Source organism: Meriones unguiculatus, chromosome 15, assembly GCF_030254825.1.
Source record: "Meriones unguiculatus strain TT.TT164.6M chromosome 15, Bangor_MerUng_6.1, whole genome shotgun sequence".
Classification (NCBI taxonomy): Eukaryota; Metazoa; Chordata; class Mammalia; order Rodentia; family Muridae; genus Meriones; species Meriones unguiculatus.
Genome location: NC_083362.1, coordinates 46,110,736 through 46,124,961, shown reverse-complemented (window position 1 = coordinate 46,124,961; position 14,226 = coordinate 46,110,736). Strand labels below are relative to the sequence as shown.

The 14,226-nt window shown below is 41.0% G+C and overlaps 1 protein-coding gene across 2 annotated transcripts in view; it reads right to left on the bottom strand.

The window, feature by feature from the left end:
* Sgo2 (shugoshin 2) overlaps nucleotides 1–12,925 on the bottom strand; it is a 28,343-nt gene extending 15,418 nt beyond the window's left edge. Inside the window, exons 1-5 of one of the 2 annotated variants that reach the window (XM_060368393.1) lie at nucleotides 12,726–12,925; nucleotides 8,095–8,252; nucleotides 6,443–6,618; nucleotides 5,232–5,309; nucleotides 2,886–2,971 (exon numbers count right to left, since the gene is read on the bottom strand). In XM_060368393.1, the coding sequence (XP_060224376.1) occupies nucleotides 2,886–2,971; nucleotides 5,232–5,309; nucleotides 6,443–6,618; nucleotides 8,095–8,218 (464 nt within the window). In that variant the 5' untranslated portion in view covers nucleotides 8,219–8,252; nucleotides 12,726–12,925. The remainder of the gene's footprint in view (nucleotides 1–2,885; nucleotides 2,972–5,231; nucleotides 5,310–6,442; nucleotides 6,619–8,094; nucleotides 8,253–12,725) is intronic. The other variant, XM_060368394.1, reaches the window with a different exon arrangement.
* Nucleotides 12,926–14,226: the final 1,301 nt, after the last annotated feature.

Below are 14,226 nucleotides of genomic sequence, written 5' to 3'. Positions count from 1 at the left end.
GGAAAAAGACAAGACATAAAAAAATCTATACAAGTTCTGTGGCACCATGCATCTACATGCACACATACACACACACACACACACACACACACACACCATACATAGTAAGAATGAATGAATGAAAACAAACAAACAAAAAAACAGCTGTGGGCTTAGATAATTTCTCTCAGGCTTTTAGTTTGCCTTGACCTTGTGATATTTTGCCTCAGCCTGGAACTTTATTAATCTGACAAGATCTAGAAAATCCAAGTGCTTACATCATACCTAACAATGTAAGCACAGCAAGAATGCCTGCTGTCACTACTCTATCAACTTTGAACAAGGACCTACTGCAATAAAGTAAGAAAAAGGAGAAGGTAGTGGCTTGCAGAGGGAAAAGAAAACTATATTTATAAATAACAAAAATACAAACAGCGAAAATATATTCATAGAAAATTCAAAGAGACAGCCCCAACAAACTGTTAGAATTAACAAGTTCACTGGACACAAGGCCCATATCTGAAAATTATTTTTTCAAACTAACATCAAGAAGAAAACATAACTTAAAACTAAGCACTGAGTACCCGGGTACATGCCTGTAATCCCAGCATTCCAGCAGTGGAGGCAGGAGAAACAGGAATTCAAGACCAGTCTCAGCTACATGAGATCCTGGCCCAAACAATCAAAACAAAACAAAGAAATTTATTCAGCATAACATTAAAATATCAAGCAAGTAGGAAAGAACCTAGGCTATAGAATAAGTTTGTATATAAAAAAAAACCTACAAAACAGAAGAAAATACATAATAGCTAAGTAGAACAAGGGATAGTGTGCTTAAAGATGAAACAATTACATTAAAAGGTTCACTTTCCTCAAACTGAACATATTCCCTGTCAAATTCCCAACTCTCCTTTTGTGTGTGGAGTGGGTGGACGGGTGGGGAAGCATGCAAATCGGTAAGTTATTTCTGAAATGCAAAGACCAAGAAGAGCCATACTATTACTGAAAAATGAAGGAATGAATAAGGTAAAAAAAACCAGACTGAAACAAGGTTTATGTGAAGACTAGTAATTTGGACAGCATGGTAGTGACAAGGCCCACATAAAACAATTGTTGTTGAAACAAATGTTAGACTCTCTAGCCCAGCTAGCTCCCAAATAATGGAGACAGAGACCTTTTAGATTTAAATAAGCTTTAAAGCACCATAACTGGGCAGATATAAACCCTCTAACCTATTTTGTTATTTCTCAGCTACCCCAATGTTGCTTGTCATATGTTCCGTTTGGAAGCTTCTGTTCTATCAGGCCAGCCCTCAATGGCCACGTGCTTATGGCCTTTCTGTCCCATGGTGACTTGCTTCTCTTCTGGCTTCCTCTCTCCCTCCTCCCGCCTCTGTGGTCCCTCTGAGAACCCAGGCCAGTGAACCTAGAACCTGCCTACTCCTCTTCTGCCCCTATACACCGCTAGCTTCTTTATTTAACAAGCCAGAGGATATTAGCCAGCAAAGTCACACAGTCACACACACAATGCCATTTGGTGTATGTTGTCTGGGCAGCAACTAAATCTTAGGAACCAGTGATTTGCATTAGAATACACAGCACCAGACCAACCCCTGACAATGAGTTCAGAAATAGCCTCCATCCAGTCAGCTTGTTATCATACAGATGAAATAGTCATTAAGTTAGGGAAGGGTAGCGTTTTCTATAAATGGTGCAAAGCCAAAAGCCAATGGGATTTCCGCACTAGAAAAACAAAACAATAACAGTTGAGGCCCTTCCCTCACGTCGTACTCAAAATTCTAGGTAGGCTGAGGATCTAGATGGGAGAGGGTTGCTGGTGACATGGGTGAGGAGGCAAAGCTACTACTGGACCAGGCTGGAGTCCTGACTGCAATCCCTGGGACCCATGTCAAGATCAAAGGAGAGAACTCGCTCCACGCAGTTGTCCTCTGGCCTCCACACATACACCAAGGCACAAGCAAGTGCCTTTCCATCCCCACGATGCACATAATAATAAAAAATAATTTTCAAAAATAAAAAAATGCAAGAGGGAAGATAGTATAATTTTTGTAAGAAACACAACAACAACCTTGTAAACAGTAAAGATCAATAAAGGATCACAGAAAGTATTAATCAGAACACTGGGAGGGAACACACATATACACACACATGTACATGCACACACACACAAACTAGGCTTTACAAAGAACTGTTCATCTAAATATCCCAAGGAGATGAAAAAAGAAAATGCGCACGCCAGAGAGAAAATACTTGTTCTACACAAAGTAAAAAATAAATAAATACAACTCAAAGGACACATATGAACCAATGTTTAGCTTCATTTGTCATCAGAAAATTAAAAATAGAAACTTGAACTTTACCCCACAACACATGGAGGATATAGGACGGAAGGACAGGAATGCTCACACACTGCTCCTAGGACCACACTCCAGAAGCTATTTGGTAGTCTCTGCTAAAGCCAACACGGCTCCAATAATTCTGCTCCTGAGCAGGTAGGTACTAGTATGTACCAAACAGAATGCGGATTCATTCACCAAGCAGTAGATATCTATAGATCTATATGTGGCAGCCTTATTTATAACAAATCAAAACTGGAAAAGCAACAGAACAGCAGAATGACGATGCAGTGGAAAACCACAGAGCCATGAGGACGACTTACAGCTACAATATACGTAACTCTATAAACATAATGCTGAGCAAAAGTCAGATTTGTTAAAAGTATTTTTCAATCATTAGCATTTTCTTTTGTCTTTAGGGTCTTCTGGGTATGTTCATATAATACTGTTCACTTGTAAAAACTTGCCTTTAATATATATATGATATTTCAAACAAAATCTCATTAAAGGATATACTGGAATTTAATTAAACCAAGTTTTAAACACTTACCTTGCAAATGGAAGATGCACAGACTTGCATTGCTTACTGATCCTTTTCCTCTTGCTAGCTGACAGAAGAAAAGAACTTTGATGGAACTATTTTTGAATAAACAAAGAAAATGGTAAGTGATAATCTATCATATCAGACTTGTCATTGAAATAGCAAATTATATGAGGACACCAGAAGAAACTGAGCAAAACAGTTCTTGCCCTGTGTATGTGTTGCTAGGGATTAACTTGTGACCCTCTGCACGCCAGCTAACTATTTTACCACAGAACTACCCAGCCTTTCCTTTAGCCTTTAATAGTTGAATAAATATAGTATGTAAGATTAAAACAGCTCATCCCTCATCCCACTTTCCAATGATAATCACTCCTGATATATCACTCCTTATAAACTTTCTATAAATTGAAATACAAAGATATACAAATATATATGTATACATGTATGTATATATGTTTACACACACACAAGATAGTTATAGCAATATATAATGTGTTCATGTCTTCTACACATGTGTTATGTAGCATAGAAACACACATTTGGGAATTACCAGTACATGTTAGTAATTAAAACAAAGACTGGTAAAACTACCTAGCAAGAATAAGTATAGATAGAAAAGAGAAATTTAAGAACTGAGTCTTGGGTACTCTGAAAGTCTTGGGTACTTTTAGCAGTTGGGAAGGAAATCAGAAAACGGGCTGAAAGAACAGGCAGAAAGGTGGAAAGATTTTTGAGTCTATAGTATCCTGAAAGTCCTAAGATCAGCTTAAGGACCCACAGCTGCCCCTGGGATCTTGTAACTCTTGGTAGCACTGGTGACTTTCTGAAAAGCCAGAGTGATACTGATGTCTAGAAGTGTGGTTCAAGAGAGACTGTGGGAACAAGTCACTCAAAAGTACAACTGAGACAGTAGCTGAGAAGTAGAATGTGGTTTTCGTTGGTGTTTTTAAGATGAGTTAAAATAAGCTTTTGCAGACTGAGGCAAAATAATCCAGAAAAGAGGAAAAAAAGTAACGATTTATGAGACAGTACTCTACACTAACATCACAGCAACATAAAAAACAACCCCTGCAGCTAACGATAGGAGATGGATCAGTGAGTAAAGGTGTGGGGAGTGGACCAAGTCCTGAGAGAATGTGTATTACTGACACGAGGGACAACGGCTCAGCCCAGGTGAGGCCTTCCTTGGGCCAGGCTCAGAAAACGTCAAAACTTCCCCCTGACTCAAGGGTGAATGTTGATGAACAGCTGGCTATTAGCTAAAGCCAGTGTGTGCAGAGAGTACCAACTGTCTGGGATGACTGCAGTCTGAGTCCGCTTCCCTACAGAGACCTGCTACCCAGATTCGCTAACCTCCCTCTTCCCCATGCTGTTCACAATAAACATCCTGAGCTGGTGGTTGCGCTTCATCAGTGTGCACGGCCCACCTGATCCCAGCTTCTCTGTTTGTGTGTCCGTTTCTTTATTCCCAGTTGTTTTAGTTAGGTCAGTCCCTAAGCCATTGCAGCATAAAGGTACTTGTCAAAAAGTGCAACCCTTGGAATCCACGTTAAGGTAGAAAGAGAGAATCAACTCGCAGGTTTTTTTGACCTCCACATGTACAACAAAATTTAAAAGAAAAATAAAAGGATTTATTTTGGGTTTGCAAAATGATTCTGCAGGTACTTTTTACACACAGGTCTGATGACCTGAGTTCAATCACAGACCCTCCCACAAGATGGCAAGAGAACCAACCAACGCCTGAGAATTGACCCCTAATCTCACATCACAGCAGGTACATACCCACCCCAACCTACTAAATAACAAAGAAAATTTCTAAAAGAATGACACAAAAGACAGAAGTAGGCCTGAGACTTCATCCTCGCTTCAGGAACAACTCCAGGGAGAAGGAACTGTGAGAGAAGATTCAGAGCTTGTCTGCTGGATGACAATTCCAAGACTGTGGACAGCAAAAGTCCAAGCTGCACCTTCATCCTCTTACTTCTGTCCCTACCCACTCTCCACTCTCACTGTTTACTCCAGAAGCTCATTTCAGCTGCCTTTGAGGTCTCCAAAGGGAAACAAAGCCCTCTGGGGAGAGCACTTTAACATAACATTTTTTTTAAAGGGCCAACGGCAAGGCTTTGTACCTCGAAATTCACAATAAGCCTAACAAGTGCTCCTGGGGCTGGTCTCCAGAGTTACTACATATTTTGACATCCTCTCTCCCATTGCTCACCAAATTGTTTCTTTCACTTCTCCAAGTCACCTCCTACACCAGTTTTTATGTATATCTGCCATTTATTTTATGTTGTTATTTTAAATTACCTAGAGTTGATCTTAGAGACTGGTGTATAATAGTCTTTCACTTACCTTAGAAAGACTGCTCATTTCAATTGCAGTTATCAAATTATCATTCACAACTGATTCTATTTCTATAAGCTTCTTATTCTGTGTATATAAAATAAAAACATTTTTTAATTAAGATTTGGAGTTTGTTATAATGATAACATACATTTGTGGATAACATCAGTGGGACCCAAATTTTAAAGGTTTTTTTTTTTTTTTTTTTATTCTTACTTGAGATAAGGAATCACATCATAACCCGGGATAGTCTAAAACTATCTACACAGTGGAGGCTGGCTTTGAATTCATGGCAAGCCTCCTGCCTCAGCTTCCGAACTACTGGGATTAGACATGAAATCATGCCTGCTGATTGTTTTTCAACTGAGATTACATTAAGCTCAAAAGCTACTGTAATGAAGAGTCAAAATAGCTATGCACAAATATACATACGTTTATGACATCAGTTATAAATTTTCTTATATTTTCCTATTTTCTCATAATCATGGCACATAGAAAATAAACAAAGTTGGTCAGAAATATGAATTTAATCAAAGTATTACAGGACATTTTTTCATTTTAAACTAATTTTTACTCATTTTAGACCTGAAACTACAGTTACAACTTGGCTAAACACTAGCTTTCAATGCCCTGTCTGTAGTTGGAGGTTGGAAGAAAAAAGGACTACCTCTATTCTATTTGGCTTGCAGCCAATGAAATACATGATTAAAGGAAAACAGAAATATTGTGGGAACTTCTTCAATTCATTACAGCAACTATGCTCACCATTTAAAAATGTATAAATGGGCTAAGTTTGGCAATCAAATGTTAATCATGGTATTATGCTGGTTTGTAGAGCACACAGCATGCTTTTAGAATAAGACTTAAGATGTCTTTTCTAGAGCTGCTTAGATGGCTCAGAGATTAAGAGCACTGTCTGCCCTTCCAAAGGTCCTGAGTTCAATCCCCAGCATCCACATGGTGGTTCACAACCATCTATAGTGAGATCTGGTGCCCTCTTCTGGTGTATAGGCAGAATACTGTATAAATAATAAATAAATACTAAAAAATAAAAAAGATGTCTTTTCTATTACCAAGAGTTGTCTATCCTTTAGCATAGGCACTTCCATGACATACTGTCTTTCAATAATTCTCTACAACAACTGGAATTTTGAAAACATTTTTAGAGTTTCTTTAGTAATGTAACTAATGTAGAGTCTAAAACAATACAATTTCCATACCAAGTTATTTAGCTTTAGGCGAAGAAAGGTATTCTCAAAATTCAGTTTCTCTACTTCTTTCTGTAATAGCATCTTTTCAGTAGTAATTCGTCGAGAATTCTCTTTCTCTCTACTTAGAGCCTGAGCTAATGCTCTGTTGTTGTGCTTTAGAGAGATCTTGAAAATAGAAGAATTATCTGCAAAGATATTTTTAAAAAGTTAACACTGAACTTATATCATATTTAACAAAATTTCACATTCCTTAGTAAAATTATTTCAGAAAAATAGTTAAGTTTATAGATATGAAATGAGTGTTGGAAAAGAATGGCAATACAAGTATACTTTTAGAGAAAACAAAAAGTACCTAGAGTTTGAAGCTGAAGAAATAACAGCAAGAGAAGAAGAAAAGCTGAGAGGCACACAGACAGAGGTCTCACAAGGTGAACTGGAATGCTGTCACCTCCCCACCTTCACGAGAAGCAGGGTAGGCAGCTGACCTGGCAGCTCTCAGTCTCTTGGAGACTCACAGGGGCAAGGGCAGCCAATCTGAAATGTTTGCGGAGGTTTCTGTGGCTCCACAACTCAATAAAATTGTCTATGCTCCCAAATACCACTTCTTAAACCTCAAATGAAAAAACTGATCATCCAGAACCTGTGGGATCTTCACCTCTACCCAAAAGATTATACCTTTTTAAGTAATCAACTGCAGTCTAGACTTGATCGCTTTTATTGAAAAGAACTATGTCAACACCTCTTAAACCAATACTGAAATAGTAGCAAAGAAATTTCAGTGAGAATGTAATGATTAAATTCACCTTAAAAGTATTATGTTTCTTTAGTATGATTAAATCTTAATTATAGTTTCATAATTTGGTTTAGATTCTACTACATGCCAATAACCTAACTGCTCCAGTTTTATGTGTGTGTGCCTGCGTGCATGTGTCTGTATGTCTGAGACAGGATCTGGCTAATGTACTCCTCCTGCCTTGATCTCTTGAGTGACAAAATTATAGGCATGTGCTAACACATCTCACTAAAATAAGTTTGTCCTAAGTAATAGGTGTGACATCAGCAGAAATGTCACCATGGAAAACATTCCACAATGTAGCCAATATGAGTACAACACTGAGATAATTTGTGGGAGCAGTAAGTTTACCCTGGGGAGCTTCCCACCTCTGTGGGCTTTGAGGATTTGTTTATTTGTTTGTTTGTTTGTTTGCCTTCCTAACATCTTATTGCTAAGATTCATACAACCTCATTTCCAAACTACCTAGTGCTTTCTTGGTAGGCTTTGGCCGATATGAAACCATGTACTACCATACCTGATCATGACCAAGCGCTTCTACATTACTCATCACCTGACCGCCTCAGAATGCAGATCAACTCTCTCACTCTATTTGGCTCTTTTCTGGAGAAGCCATATTGCTATTGTATTTGCATGCTAAGAGGGAGCTGCCTGAGGACAGGCCAGCAGCAACGCTCACAATTCCACTATCACCAAGGGTAAAGTAGCAAAACCACTCAGGAGAAGAGCTGAAAGCCGTAGAATAAATCAAACAGAAAAAGTACCAGCCAACAAAGAAGTCATTTTAGTAGTTTTCTGTATTTGTTAAAATAAAACAGTTCTTCAGAAAGGTAAAAGGTGAGTAAAGCTTCAATTGAATGGTACTTACTTAATATTTTTGTTTTGATTTTTGAAGCAAGAGAAACATTCAACTTTGTCTTTGAAATTCTGTTCTTCACCCGCCTCTTAATTCCAGAGGTAGCAGAGTCGACTTCCATCAATGGGTACTCCATCTCTAAAGAAAGAGAAGAATCCGGGGGAGGGGGACTGCAGTATTGATGAATATGAGTAAAGTAAAAACTGGTAACTGACACATTCTAAAGCAAAATCACTATGACTTAATCTCACTTTTCTTTTTTTTTTTTAAGATTTATTTAGTTATTATGTATACATTGTTCTGTCTGCCATGTACACCTGCAGGCCAGAAGAGGGCACCAGATCTCATTATAGATGGTTGTGAACCACCATGTGGTTGCTGGGAACTGAACTCAGGACCTCTGGAAGAGCAGTCAGTGCTCTTAATCACTGAGCCATCTCTCCAGCAACCACCATGACTTACAATACACTGTATACATATGTATTTGCAAAGTCCTTTGCATAAAACATGAAAATAGGAAATACACACACACACACACACACACACACACACACACACTGACATACTGTATATAGACTCGGGAGAATTAATGAATTCCAAAAAGGTAAATACTTTGTTGTTGTTCCATTCAGACCTATATTATATCTATATGCTTGGCAGACACAATGGACTAGGGGCAGATAGGTGACAGGATAGGGTCCCTGCTATCAAAAGTGAAATAATCCAGTGTGAGATAGATACTGTTCTGCTACTATGCAAAAGTATAACCTTAGACAGATAAGTGGGGCTTAACAGAAGCACAAAAGAAATGACTAGTTCAAGGAGCAGAAAGGGGCTGGAAAGATAAGAAATTATAAGTTTACTTATGTCTACTAGATTTATGGTCTACTAGGTTTACACTGTAATAGAAACTGGAAGATAAACAATTAGACAATATGACAAGAACAATGACTTTAACACATAAGATATTAGAGAACTGTTTAATGCTATCTGAGCAGAGAGAACGGATCAGATAATGCTCCATGAGATGCAGGTGATGATGCTTCACTCTGGGCTCGAATGGGACCAATTTCCCAAACCTACATTCCCTCCACATCTGCATAACCTATAGAAACCTGTCAGCTGCACCAACCCCCAACCCCAGTCATCTGCACCTAGAATTACAATCTTCTCAATCCCAGAGGGCTACACGTCAATGTAAAAACACAATCAACAGCCAGGACAAAGTGACTCCACCAGAATCTAGCAACCCTACCACAGAACATCCTGAGTATTCCAACAAACCCAAAGCACAAAACTCAGCGGCTCCACTACTACTTGCTTTGAGTCCAAAGAACTGTCTCACTAGTCTCTTCATGTCCACAAGAATCCCTAGATTCCCATCATCCTTATCTTCCTCACTCTAATTCCCCTCAATTCTTCACATCCTGTAATTGACCTGTAGTTGGCTAGAAAATTACCTAGTGAGGTATGTGTAATTCTCAATCTATGAAGAGCCTGCAGATTTGAGGATTCAATGATGAGATTCTCATTTATCAAGGTATCCCTAATACCATCACAAGCATCTTCAAGGGGAGGAGCAGAGAATAGCACAATGCTGCTGCAAAGTCTTAGCTCAAATGTCACTTTCTTAATGAGCCTTCCAAGTTCAAACTAATTCACAGTCTTCTCCTACTGAAACATAAATTTTTAAATGAGCCTTCCAAGTTCAAACTAATTCATTGTCTTCTACTGAAATGTAAATTCAGTGGGAGCCAGATTTCTTTCGAATTTGTTTTCTGCTGAACTCTTACTGCCTCTTAGTGCCTGGCATCTAAGCATCACCTCTGATAGAAATGAATATGGACAAATGGAAGAACTTTTCAGTAGAAAAAAATCTGCCCTATGTCATGATCAAAAGCAGTGAGCAGATGTTGGAAGCTGTCAAGCAAGTAATTGAGAAGATGGAGGAATTTCTGCAACAGGGAAGAAGTTCACTAGGTACGTTTCAACAGTAAAGCTCAATTCTTCTAAAGTTTTGCCCCAAAGAAAATATAAAACCACAGGGAAGCAGGAGGGCTGACTGCAAATGTTCACCTCTCCTCCCGCTCCTCCAAATCCAACCCCCCAGCCTCATCCCCAGCAGATCACCTGCTGCAGACTCCCTCATCTCCAGTGGCTCCCACATGTTTTCCACGTGACCTCCCTCCCTCCAACACACTGCATTATCCCACGCCCCAGCTCCAGCAGGCACTCTCTGGGAACCCACAAGCCAGTGTGACCAGAAAACAAAGTCGGCCAACAGCACGCCTTCAGCTTTCCCTCCATCCTCTCAGGCCAATCCCCCAGTCTCCTCCACAGCTCTGTAGCAGACCCTCTGCTGTGGCCTCTTCTCTCTCTCTGCCCACAAGTCCCAGGGGAATAAACAGATGCTGGTGAGACACTCTACTTTCCTCCCTCCTGTGGAGCCCCCATGCCACCCCACAGTGCATCTTCATTCCTAAGAGTCAGCTCCCAATACCCAGAAGCACATTTCACCTGAAAGCTCCAGTGACCACACCTAGCAGGACACCAGGAAACACACAGCCACCACACTCCTCAGAACCAGAGACTAAACAGAAACCAAGGAACAAAACAACAAAGATAAGACCAGTCATCTGCACCTAGAATTACAATCTTCTCAATCCCAGAGGGCTACATGCCAATGTAAAAACACAATCAACAGCCAGGATGATATGACTCCACCAGAATCTAGCAACCCTACCACAGAACATCCTGAGTATTCCAACATAGCCAAAGCACAAGAAAAAGACCTTAAAACAGCCTTTAGGGATATAATAGAGGTTCTTAAAGAAAAAAATGAATGAATGCTTTAAAGAAATCTATGAAAACACAAACAGTGGAAGGAAATAAATAAAATCAACCAAGACCTGAAAGTGGAAATAGAATAACAAAGAAAACTCAAACTGAGGGAAATCTGGAAACTAAAATTTTAGGAACTTGAACAGGAACCACAGAAGTACACCTCACCCACAAATAGAAAAGATGAAGACAGAGTCTCTGGCACTGAAGACACAACAGAAGAAATGTATACCTCAGTCAAAGAAAACGTGAACTCTTAAAAAAACTCCTGGTATAAAACATCCAGTAAATCTGGAACATTATGCAAAGACCAAATTTGAGAATAATAGGAATAGACGAAGGAGGAGAAGGAGGGAAACAACCCAGGTCAAAGGCACTGAAAATGTTTTCAAGAAAAGCATAGAAGAAAATCTCTCTAAAGAAGGAGATGCTTAGCATACAGAACACCAAATAGACTGGACCAAAAGAGAAATTCCCCTCAGCACATAATAATAAAAACACTAAACATACATAACAAAGAAAAAACATTAAAAGCTGCAAGGGAAAAAGACCAAGTAACATATAGAAGGAGCCCTATTAGAATTACATCTGACTTCTCACTGAAAACTCTAAAAGCTGGAAGAGGCTGGACAGATGTGGTGCAGATTCTAAGAGACCACAAATACCAGCTGAGACTGCTATACCCATAAAAACTTTCAATCACCATAAATGGAGAAAATAAGGCATTCATGACAAAACCAAATTTAAGTAATATCCAGCCCTATAGAAAGTACTAGAAGAAAAATTCCAACCTACAGTGGGTAACTTTGTCCAAGAGAACACAGGCAATAAATGATCCCATGCCAGAAAATATAAAACCCACATGATTACTATTCTATAGACAATAGACTATAAAAACACATAAGCTGTAACCTCTCACACACTTCAAAGGGAACCGAATATAAAAAATTAAGTCTGGAGCTGGAGAGATGGCTTAGAGGTTTTAAGAGCACTGGCTGCTTTTCCAAAGGTCCTGAGTTCAGTTCCCAGCAAACACATGATGGCTCACGACCATCTATAATGAGATCTGGTGCCCTCCTCTGGCCTGCAGGCAGAGTACTGTATAAATAGTAAATAAATCTTAAAAAAATATATATCTTTCAAACATTCCAGTCAAAAATAAATAAATTTCAGCTGATTTTTCTTTTCCAATAAGCTGATTGTCATAGTCCCTTATTTAATAAGTGACGTCCAAATGCTTGTGCTAGAAACTAGAATATTCCTTAAAGGCCCAGTCCACCTCCTATATTAATGACTTCACCAAGTAGCATTAACAGAAGCCAGGACCAGGTCGCTTGGAGTATGGTACCGGAGTGAGTTACTTGTAGAGACACCAAAACCTTACTGGGAATGTTTCGTACCGTGTTGGTGTCCCGGCTCGAACATCTTATCTGTGTGATTCTTAACATCTCTAAGTCTCAATTTCCAAGTATGATAAGTTACAGAAATAAGGACTGAGTCCCTCATAGGTACTGAGCTGACGGATGTGCAGCGTCTAGAATGAGGTTGGGCTATCTCGTCCGCGCTCTCGTCCAGCCAGCCTCTGACCTATTAAAATCCCACGGAAAACTCTCCTAAATTAGATCCCTCGTCGTGAGATCGTTCCAGGTGCAAGCCAAGCTCTTAGTTCTCTGTTCTAAACAAGCTGGGCAGAGAGCCCCGAGCCCTGGAGACAGCATCCTGATGTAGGTGCACGCAGCCGTCACAGACCCGATCTAGCTCGGTCCCAGGGACCTGGGCGCTCTTTCCCTCCGGGCACTGACCTGAAAGCGGCTGGCTCCACCCCTCCAGCTCCAGAGCCGACCAGAGGTCACCGCCCGGATCCGAAGCGGGCTCCACGTCCAGGCCCCACCAGCCGCCGCGCTGACCGGAGGGCTGAGGCGCCGGGGGACAGGCCGAGGAGGGTCGCAGCCACGCCGACTTAGCGTCCTTTCTCAGCTGCGGGAACCGCCTACGATCCACCCAGCGCAGAACTCGGGTTTAAATTTCGCGGCGGTTAGCGGTTGACGAAGCAGCCAATCGGATGCCGAGATAGGCGGCGCAGAGGCGCGCTGGTACCCGGAAGTGGCAGGAGGAAGGGGCGGGACGCGCTGGGAGAGCCGAGTGGGCGTGGCTCGGCCGGTCGTGGGCGTGGCTCGGCCGGCCCTGGGCGTGGCTCGGCCGGCCCTGGGCGTGGCTCGGCCGGCCCTGGGCGTGGCTCGGCCGGCCCTGGGCGTGGCTCGGCCGGCCCTGGGCGTGGCTCGGCCGGCCCTGGGCGCGCCGACCTGCGTGGAGAGGGTTCCCGGACTGCTCGAGCCTGTGATGGCTCCTTTCCACGAGCTCGGACTGGGAAGGCGACGTGCCGCCGCCGGTCGCTCCTACACCCTGAAAGTTGCCAGGAGCCTCAAGTCTTTTGCTGTGGTTTGTGTAGTGCGCCGTGAGATTACTGGCCTTCATCCAGTTGCTGCATCCTTCTCTTCCAGCTGTGAGCCTTTCTCAGTGTCGCGCTTGGAAGGGCAGCCGTGACACTCCATTGCAGCAGGATGCACAAGAGTGGCATTTTTAACTCACGCTGTGTTTTAAAATGTTTCTGTCTCTTTATTTTCCAAGTGGGTTTGGCTCCGTTCACAAATGGTTAATAATATACACGTAGAATTTGGAGAAACAATAAAGAAAACTATTCTATCACATTAAAAATACATATAGGGCGCTGGAGAGATGACTCAGAGGTTATGAGTATTGCTATTGCAAAGGGTCCAGGTTTGGTTCTCAGCACCCGCTCGCACGGTGGCTCACAACCATCTATAACTCCAGTTCCAGGGGTCTGTCTGACGCCCTCTTCTGGCCTCTGCAGGCACCAGATATGCATATGGGGCACATTCATACATACGGGCAAAACACCTATGCATAAAAATAATAGTAAATCTTTTTTAAAACTTCTAAATGTCTTTTAGTTGAATATAATGAGGTCAGCGTCATGTTTTGACCTCTTTTCTGGCTGAGGACATTGGAACATTATGGTTGTATATCTAAAAGGGTAGAAAGGTGCTTGCTTTATACCCATGTTTTGGTGGAGAGATGTAAGTATTTACATCTGTAAAATAAATTTACAAAATAAATGCAAAGAAAAATTCCAAGACAACGAAAACCACTTGACCAAATTGTAATATTTAGCTTTTTAAGTTGTTCTAATATTGATACCAATAATGACATGGGAAGGTTAAATTGAGGCAAAAACCTGCTAGCTCAGCGAAGTAACTTTATTTTCTTAACTACACAAAAAAA